We start from the raw sequence: 9,992 nt of genomic DNA, 5'->3' as shown, positions 1-9,992 counted from the left end.
GTTGTATGACCAGGACTGGACGCCTGAGAACCCGTGAGATATTGATTCACACAAAGGAGACGATCCGAGGCCAACATGACAACCATGAAACTCAGGTATTTGAAAATGAAAATCAAGGCTCGAATAAAAATGCTTCACGTTGGCTGGGGGGCGGAACTTATGCAGGATGGTTATTCATTCAGCACGTAATTGCCGCTTGTAAGCGTTTGATAACACTGTCTTAGATGCAACTCTTCGTGTGAGCTCTCGTAAACACATCACATACGAAATCATGCACGTGGAAACTAGAAGAAGAGCTGCATTCACTGAAGCTCTAAGCTGAAGCTGACTAATCCAAGATCGGCGGATTAAGACAGTCGCGACGTATGGTATTCCCACAAGTGCGACTGTGTCAAGCAAAAGACTGTGCTCCCGACTACTTTGAACTTCGTGGGTACTACTGTCACTCGAGAACCAGACACGACCAGGAGCAAGGACCTCGGATACGTATGTCGCATTTGCATCACCATAGCAGCGCGCCTCCCAGTTCTATGCTGATCCATAAGGCCTGTATCGCGACGCAATCAACACAAGTCAAATATCTGAACCGCGTTTTCTTCAGTACAATACGAATAACGGATCTCGAGCCCGTTGCGGACCGTAAAAGTCAATATCATCCACCGAGACACTATCCAGGCCGTGCCTGGGCTGACAATGTCAGAAACAGCCACTCGCCATATCCGCTGCAGTTGATGCGTGTCTTGACTCCTCAACAATCAGCTAGAAGCAATGTAGATCAATGGTTTGTACGTGTTACCTCGCAAGAACAATTGAAAACGACTCAGGTCATGTCTGATGGAGTTGCACGCACCGTTGCATTGAGCAACACTGAAGTGTTAGGACCACTAGGAAGATCGTTCTGTGACGATTTGGAAGCGTCCCATGCCGGCGTCTTCGTCCTGTCATTGACCAAACAACGTGCGTTGCGACTGATCCAGATCGTCGATAGTTGGAAAGACACTTACTCAATTCCCCTGATTCAGCACGATATTCGATGGAACAATCGGGACCGTCGGAGAATGCTCAATATCACATTCTATGACTCCGGTCGAACTGCATGCAAGTTTTTTCGCGACTGAATGGCGTTTACCAATGGCTTGTTCTTCCCCGAGATTGCCTCACACATGACCACATCTGCGGTCTCGCAAAAAGCGTACGAAATTTGGAAAAAGGAATAAGGGCTGACCTATTGAAAGACTTCAGTCATTATTAGTACCGCCTACCGTATTTCGAAGCCATGAGCGTGCACTTTGACATATCAGAACTCGCTTGAGCCACATGGGGGCAGACGAGCGGAGTATGAGGCGACACGAGCCATTGGAGTGTGGCTACCTGAATACGAAGTGCAGCTTGTCCCAGAAACGTTCTGCGTCGAGATGTCTGACCAATTGGAAAGGCTGTACGTGGTTCTTGCTGCGCTCATCTCCATCACTAGCACGTGGCAACAACGACAAGAGAAAAGGATCCAAGAGAAAGGGGTCGTAAGAGAGCTAACGCTCTTGTTCTGGAGTGTCTGTTGTAGTGAGGCTATCTCTCTTGGACTGAGGCGGAAGCTGGGTTCGTGGATTTACCGCTCGGCATGTCCAAGTTCACAACGTCCTCAAAGATATCACGTCTGATGGTGAAGAGGGTCAGTATTGGAGCCTGCTAGGTATTGGTATGGGGAATATCACCATCAACGTTGTGGGTTGCGTGCAAATTAGGCTCATTGAAGCGAAGTTGTCCAAATGGTAGTGCACGAAAATACTTGCAGCCAGCCTATCTATCGAGAGACAAGTAGGACAAGCGTGTGCTGAGCTCAGCAAAAGCACTCTCGGCGAACCTTCGAAAGAGTTAGCGCAGACTCCAATTATGGAAGAGTTGTTTCGCTTAGAATTCTAGTGGTTGCAGACCGCATTCATAATCCCTGCTACTTCAAAGATCAGCAATTTCCTGCGGCCGACGGAGCGGCTATTAGCTCGTGGCAAGACATCGTCGCAGTCGTCGTTCGGAGAAGAGTCGAGCTACATCGAGGTAATCATTATCGACAGCAACAACCACGTGGAGATAAAATGGTTTGGTTTCAGACCTGCCTGCAAAGTTGATACCCGATGGATCGCCGGATACTGGACGGAGGATAACTTCAGCTAGTCGAACAATGACGAATCGGCACAATTATCGTTGTTTGCAGGGAACTTGAAGTTGAATCCCGCAAACTGCTCCTGGCGTGCGTTTAATTCAGAGCTCAAGCCTTCTGTGTAGTGGTGCGCCACGGACGCGGTGTTGTAGTGTCAACATAAGGTTCTGCAGGTCTCACCCTGATCCAAGTTCACAGACCAGGAGCACGCCTGCTTGCCTATCAGACGCTGGCCTCAAGCTGCGATTTCGTTGAGGTCTTGGAGTCTTAGATTGTCAAGGGCTGCTGTGTCAGCAAGAAGGCTTGTATGGTAGAAGTGTTTTGCCTCATGGTCTCAAAGCTCAAAGACATTGTCGATCGTGGTGCTCGCAGATCGTGAGACCTTCCCAGCGAGCAGCATAACGGATTGTGGTGCCAAGCGACGACGTAGCTTCATCATGACCTCAAGATTCGAGTGCAGCACGCTTCGGATATCGTGTGGACCCATGTCGATCCACTTGATGGCGTGCAAGTGCGGATTCATACATTAAACGTGAACTATCCTATCGTTGTGCATGCTACAGTACCGTAAAACGTGGCACTTGTGATAAAGGTCACAAATGTGCCTGAGAGATCCCTTGAAAGCAAGGTAATTCAACGGCAACAAGTGATCCAAACGTGTTGCACAAGGCTCTTGTCTGAAACAAGCGCACGACAGGTCTCGGTGTGTTCAATGTCGCGTTGCTGTGGAATTGGCGCTCGAGGTACGCGAGACTCGTGGCCAAGCAGTGCAACTGGCCAGATTGTACAGTACAAAGTGCGCATATAGTCGTTTCAGGTTTACCACCACCGTCAGGGAATGGGTATTCCCGATGGTCCGCAATACTTGTTTCCACGGTGGTCATGTATTGTATACGTCTCTACATTGAATCATTTTCTATCTCTTTGTCAGTAGTACGTTAAAGTACAGTGCACTTCACGAAGTACAGCATCGGTTCCGAGTCGGTGAGTAAGTGGCCTGAGCAGGAGATAGTCGCGTGTCTCTGCAGAACCCGAAATTGCACAGCAGCTGTGTTGTTGAGCATAAGATAAGCAGGTGTGAACAACTGAATGGCGAGAAGAGACCTACAGTAGCGGATACGTAGAGAATGAGGTCCTCCGGGCACGACAAGCTCGAAGCTTATCCGTAGATGAAGGCTACACCATGAGCTCAGTGCACACGCTTGAGAGGCGCTTGGCTGATTGTGGACTGGTGTGGCTGCCGAGCCAGCAACGGGTGCTTAATCTGGACGAAGATCCAGAAAACAGAGGCCGACCTCCGTGCTGGGAGGGAGCAATGCGCAGTCGCACTCGTCAAGCCTGTCGGCAGTAGTGGCCTACGCTTTGATTCGCAGGGCACGCCTAGCAAAGCCCAAAGCTCCGTTCTGGCAGGATTGCAGGCATTTGCAAGCCTGCGGGTTGTACAAGGCACGATCATTTTCAGGTTGATTATCTCGTCCGCCAGCCTGCGAAGTTAGCTAGTGCGTCTTCATTTTCCAGTTGCGCTTTTACTGATTCTCGCGCTCTTTATTCCCATTGTATGTCACCACCTCTGCATCATCGACGTTCGTTTTCCCTGAAGTCCTTTCACCTTCTATCGACCTTGTTCACGCAGACACACACAGTCTGCTTGTGCTTGGGCTCGTCTCCATCGGCGTATACTACTGCTTAGAAAAATTCCGTGCATACCAGACCCGAATAACTCAACGATTCATCCTTCTTCTTTGTTGGACCTCTCCCACTCCGACCCAACGACACTCTTTCGAAAGCCAGATGTCCCTGCTACGACTTTGAGACAAAATCCCTCCTTTGCTCATCGCCATTTTTGCACCTATTTCGGATCCTTGCTGGCTTGTGTACGGCCCTCAAGCAATACAGGCGATAAGCAACGAGAAACACGAGTACTGGATTTTGGACAAAAAGAAAACTCTTAATACTTAATTCATCGATCTTGCCTTGACTGGCCCGCTGAAGATTTCGTGCAGCGATAGGCCTCTCTGTCGCCATGGCACCTGCCCAACCTCGATTGAGAGTGCTTTCAGGTACGTAACCCAGCGCCATCTTCCTCTCCTGCAGCATCGTATTCCTATGTCCCGTCTTTCGTTGCTATTTGCTGTCACTTTCTTCCTCTCCTTCACGACTCGAAATGCATAAAGAGCTAAGACGAATATGTACAGTCGGCGGCAATGCTGTATCGGCATTTCTCTCCTGGCGACTCTCCGCGACGAACGCTTGCGACGTTACTTTAGTGTGGAAATCCAACTTCCAGCAAGTAGCGCAATACGGGATTTCTTTCAAGTAAGCCGCAACAGCACATACGAGGTTATGAGAATTAACACAATCAGGTCTGCAGCATTTGGGAACGAACGTTTCAAGCCCAGATATGGTATGTACCTATTGCAGCACCGTTGAGGGAGGTACTAACCTTTCCCTAGTCGTCTCGAGTCCTGAAGAAGCCGCTTCGGACCGTGGACCAGCATTTGACTATGTCATTCTCTGTGTCAAAGCACTCCCTGATGTCTACAACCTGGCAGATATAATACAGTCGGTCGTTACGCCTCAGCACACTTGTATCATAGTCAACACCACCAACACCTTGGGCGTCGAGAAGCAGTTAGAGAGCAGATTCCCTACAAACGTCGTGCTTTCTCTGGTATCAGGAGCAGCTATTACACAGATCGGCGCCAGCGAGTTTGAACACACTGGTTCGCGAGAAGTCTGGGTTGGTCCAGCAAACTTGGACGCCAAAATTCCACACTCTATTCAAAGGGATATGTCTGAAGCCTTAGCCATGACTCTCACGACTGGCCAAGTCGACTGCAAGGTTTCTGACAATATCCGTCAACAACAGTATGAAAGAATGATTGGGTATGTGCAAGAAACCTTTCTTTCATGGCTAGATACTGATTATTAGCGCAGGCCTATCGCATTTCACCCGATAAGCGTAATATTCGAGACCTCGAACTTGTCGGAGCTAATCAACAAGCCTGGAGTCCGCGATCTGGTATCGGACGTCATTGAAGAGCTCATCCACTTAGCAAGCTCCAACAAGTGTATGCTTCCTGCTAACTTCAAGCAAAGGACGATCGAATCGATGAGCCAGTCATCTCAGGAGCAGAGCACAATGTACCAGGATTTTACTGCGAGACGGCCGATGGAGGTTGAGACATACTTAGGTGCTCCTACTGAGTTGGCAAAAGAGGCTGGCATAGCTGTGCCGCGCATAGAGACATTGTATACTATTCTCCGACACATCAACGCTACAAACAAGGATAGACCAGCCCAAGCGACACAGCAAGTGCATCCTCCACCAGCCAGCGAAAATCAAACGCCAGTACCTCAGCCTGCTCGTATGGCACATAACCCTCCACCTCCACGCCCCATGAACGGAAACCCAGGTCCCATGAATTCAGGTCCTCACATGCGCCCGAATGGCATGCGTATGGGCCCTCCACCTGCCCGACGAGGTCCGCCTCCTGTCAATGGATACCGAGGCATACCTCCCAATGGCTATCCTCCTCGAGGGCCGAGTCAGCTCGGCCGAAGACCATCTTTTGACGAGAATAATATGGACGAGTTTCAACATGTCGTTCTGTACGATGACGTCCCCGATGGTGATGTAGCAGCAGCATATGGAGAGCCTGGAAACGCTATGGCTATGCGCGAGCGCGAACTCATGCTTCGTGAGAAGGAATTACGAATGCGAGAGCACGAAATATCCATGAGAAGCAGGAACGGTAGCAGGAAACCTCATCAGAGCAAACACCAAGCCTATATGGATGACGATGATGATGACGACGACGCGTTCGACCCAATGGACAACAGAATGGCACACGCACCAGTGCTCGATGCGGACAACATTGATATGATGAGCGTTACGTCTCGCCGCACGAAACGTGCACCTAGCCAGAGTCAACTTCGACGGGGCATGTTCGAAGGTGGTGCTCCAATGAGAGGAGGCTCTCAACGGCCACACAATGGTCGTCACAGAACCAGCGCTCAACTGATGTCCGACATGCCAGTTCTTGGAGGGAATATACTTGATAACCCCATGACGGGATTTTCGTCAAACAGATATGGTGCTGTCGATCGTAAAGAGATGGCTGATGAATCGCGTGCCAATTCGTTAACAGCAAGCAGACTCCATGAGATGGGAGGAGCTGGTGGCCCCTATCCTCAGTCAAGTCGCCGAACGAGCCGCTCGCCTGGCAACCCTCTTAGCCCGATGGGACCAGGCCCTATGGCCCCAATGGGTCGACCTCATGGGCGACCATCACCACCAAACGATACTTACATGCAAGGTCCACCTCGGAATGGTCGTCCCTCACCACCAGGTGGGATGCAGGCACCGGTGCCTAGGTATCCGGTAGGGCCGGGGAATTTGATGCATGAGCAACAAGCTGGGGTGAGCAAGCCATACCCACCTAAACCCACCAAAAGTCTGACAGGTAGCGCCAGTGCTAGCGCCAACAGTGGTGATAGTGGCAGTGCCAACATCGAAAGCGACCCGTCTGCACACAGCAGCACCAGCAGTTTTGCACCACGAGCGATGATGGGAGTCCATTGAATGAGACTCTCCTAGCCCCACGAATCGGCAGATCATGCAACGGTCTCTGTGTGTCCGACCCCTCCCTTACACGTTTTTATCTCATCTACCAGCGACTGGTGTCAGAAGCTGGCATTGTCGGGCGACACGATCGGCCTTGACGCTTGTGTATACATGGAAGGATCTTCTATCTGGATCAGCAAATAGTGTAATGGAAAAACAGAGCAAACTTCACGACCTTACGAATACAGCCTTGGTGGGACAGGTTACAGCGAAGCAACAAAAAGCAAGCATTTTTCTGCCGGAATTGTCGCTTAAGGACAAGAAACACGAATTGGCCTTTCTTTTTCTTGAGTACATAGACCTTTGAAGACAATCTTGAGACTGGCAGGCAAGAGGGAGATGCTGTGGTAGATGGAAATGCTTCGCAGCCTGCGAGTGAGACAGTGGTTATGCATGAGGGATATCCACAAGACCTCCTCTGTGAACATTGGAGGCTTGTTTGTATTGCATTTTGTACGGCGAAATACCCCTTGTTAACAGATATAAGACTGTATGGGCATTGGGACTACAGATAATGTCATGGTCATGAGATTAGGTAGCATAATAATTTGGACGTACACGACAGCCAGTCATTGAATAGCAAGAACAAACAACACTGTGAGAGGCAAGGTCCTTCTTCGCTTTATCGATGGTCTCTCCTTCCTGCCCGTATTTTGACTTTCGTCAGCAAGTTCAGCTCTGGCTCCATGTCGCGCCTGCCCGTGGTTTGGACAGTAGTAGTTGCCTTAAGGCAGTAACATTAGCGTGCCTGCCTGAAGGTGACGCGCCATGCTCTCGTTTGAAACCCTCTTGTACAGTAGTATGAGACACATCAGTCTACGGCCAGCACTCTTCCCTTTAATAAACGATGATCAGCCGTCTGGACAGGGACTTAAGTAGCCTTTAGACTCCTGCAATAAGACTCTGAGCGTCCTTCAAGTCGCAGCCCCCGTGCAGATCTGACAGAGAACAATCCTGCTAGTACAACAGGTCTTTCCCGAAGGACAATCATTCCCGGTGCGAGATCGTTTTTCCTTCAATCGAGCGACAGCCGTTGTCAATTGTCCTTCCTCTATCAGCTCAAAGCAACGCTCCACTTCCTGTGTTCGATCCTGATCGATGTCCGGAATGGCATCCCGCATTCCCAGCACGCAGCAGACTCGAGCCTCCACGATAAATGCGATAACAGGCACAGCTTCGAGTCAGGATCCCAACTCTTCTTTGTCGACGAGCCTTAACAAGCAAAGACAATATACACATCTTCATGCACAGCTCGCACAGCTAAATGCCCGCCTTGCAGATACTGAGAACTTGCTTCGCATGACTAGTATGCAGGCTCAGGATATGAGGTTCCTTGGCGGGTATGTGGGTGCTTTGTTCATGGGAGCTGGTAGAGTGCTCGGTGAAGAGAGTGTGAAGGGTCGAGAGGAGAGGAAAGTCTGAGATGACCGTATAACGTCAATGCAGCACGATTCAATCGCCGTAGCATTGCAGCCAGGACAATCAACAGAGCTCCAAGCTGCCCTGCCTCCAAGGCAGTCAAAGAGGACATGGCATGATATGGCGTAGATCACGCAACACATATGCTAATATACCAAGCGCGATTCTCAAGCCTGTAGACCTAGTGTTTCCTACTGGATAGGACACTGACCACGAATGATGAGCACTTGTATGCTCCCTCGAAGACAAAGGACAAGGCCCTGGGACATATCCAGGTTATTCGTTGAACAAGGCTCAGGTCTCTCCTGCGTATAGAGAAGCACAAAGCTCAAACTTTCAATTTCGAAGCTGATGAGCTATTGAATCAACAATGTACATTGTGACCTGTTGCTGAGGTCTTGAGCAACATCCCTGATCTCGAACGACCTATCAATGGTCGACGCCTGCTTTTGAAGCTCTGACAACTGCTCGGGGAAAGCCTGCCAAAAGCTTTGTCATCCATGTCTTCCTAGCTCTTTGACTCCTCGTAGGCTTAATCTGGTAGAAGCCTCAATCAGCAGAACCAAATCCTCGACCCACAAAAGCAGACTCGAGCATCTGAAAACTCATCAATTCGGGAAGCTGCCACAGTCTAGGGGTAATCTTGCTGTCCACAATCTATACTTTGGCGCCACACCTTGTGTAGTGTAGTGGTTTCTTGACGGCAGGACTTCAATGCCAGAGTGGCCGAAGTTGTGCTGATAGGGGCACTGGCGAGCACGACCGTAGTATTCTTTGCAGAATCAATCCGAGGGAAGACGCTAGAACTCTAGCTGGTCGAGCACGAAATCTAGATATCGTTACCGCTGATGACGCTATTACGCTCTTAGACAGAGTCAAAGACTTTTGTCAGGACGAAGACAAGGCTATGGTTCAAACCCTTATCCCTAAGATTCAGCAATACATCAGCCGTCCGTTAACATCTACTAGCGCTGCTGTGCTAGATGGAACATTACAAATAGTTGCAAATTCTCATTTCACTCCTACCTTAGCTGTGGAAACTCCGGGTCTGGTTCTTGAGAACGAAAGCAGTCATGAGCCATATACATACGATCACGTACTGCAACCCCCAATCGACCGCAGCGGCGATACTAGTGATGGACGACGCGGGCTGAAACGCCGTGCAGAAGACATTGGCATCCAAGCCGAGGCTTTTGGAACACTACTCAGCTCGATTAGATCTGCAGATGAGTCCTCGTTGCTGCAACTGCGCGATCTTGCTCGCGATGATCGAGCCATCGAAGAGCTCATTCGAGTTGCGCGAGACATCCTGAGAAGCAACGAGCTTCGCACCAAGAATCAAATTCGATTGAGACAAGCAGTTATGAGTATCGGGACCCTCATTGACATTCCACCTATCCGCATTCCAGCTTCTCCATGGACTCAGGTTACAGATGATGACGACGCTGTCTCACATTCGGTGTCCGTCTATTTTACCTGGCAACATCATGCTTATCCTTCCTTGAATAAGGACGTTTTTGTGGAACATATGATTTCCAGGGATTTGGCCAGCTAGTTCTGCTCGCCTTTCCTGGTGAACTGCATCCTGACGGTGGCATGCGTGCGTAACCACTACTACTTGCAAACCTTTCTGACCCTAGCCAGATGTATACGGACCACCGAATTGCTTTCGCAGATCCGAAAGACTCTACCACCAGGGCAATCCATTTTGTAGAAGAGGCTACAAGACTATGGGGACTCGAAGAAGGTAGAGCGTCGTTGACAAATTTACAAGCCTTTCCCTCGTTGGTT

At 49.8% G+C, this 9,992-nt stretch overlaps 2 protein-coding genes across 2 annotated transcripts; both read left to right on the top strand.

Annotated features, from left to right (window-relative positions):
- Nucleotides 1-4,342: 4,342 nt before the first annotated feature.
- On the top strand, nucleotides 4,343-6,740 carry LTR64_005339 (uncharacterized protein; the record flags this gene model as incomplete). The annotated part of the gene is made up of 3 exons (XM_064899678.1): nucleotides 4,343-4,559; nucleotides 4,609-5,041; nucleotides 5,093-6,740. 3 exons carry the CDS (start codon nucleotides 4,343-4,345, stop codon nucleotides 6,738-6,740), a joined length of 2,298 nt encoding a protein of 765 aa, XP_064752990.1.
- A 2,368-nt stretch (nucleotides 6,741-9,108) lies between these two features.
- On the top strand, nucleotides 9,109-9,756 carry LTR64_005338 (uncharacterized protein; the record flags this gene model as incomplete). The annotated part of the gene is made up of 1 exon (XM_064899677.1): nucleotides 9,109-9,756. The coding sequence occupies one exon, from the start codon at nucleotides 9,109-9,111 to the stop codon at nucleotides 9,754-9,756; it is 648 nt and encodes a 215-aa protein (XP_064752989.1).
- Nucleotides 9,757-9,992: the final 236 nt, after the last annotated feature.

This window comes from Lithohypha guttulata (genome assembly GCF_036872675.1).
Source record: "Lithohypha guttulata strain CCFEE 5908 chromosome Unknown scaffold_4, whole genome shotgun sequence".
NCBI lineage: Eukaryota > Fungi > Ascomycota > Eurotiomycetes > Chaetothyriales > Trichomeriaceae > Lithohypha > Lithohypha guttulata.
The sequence above is the reverse complement of the archived record's forward strand: the minus strand, read 5'-3'. Positions and strand labels throughout refer to the sequence as shown.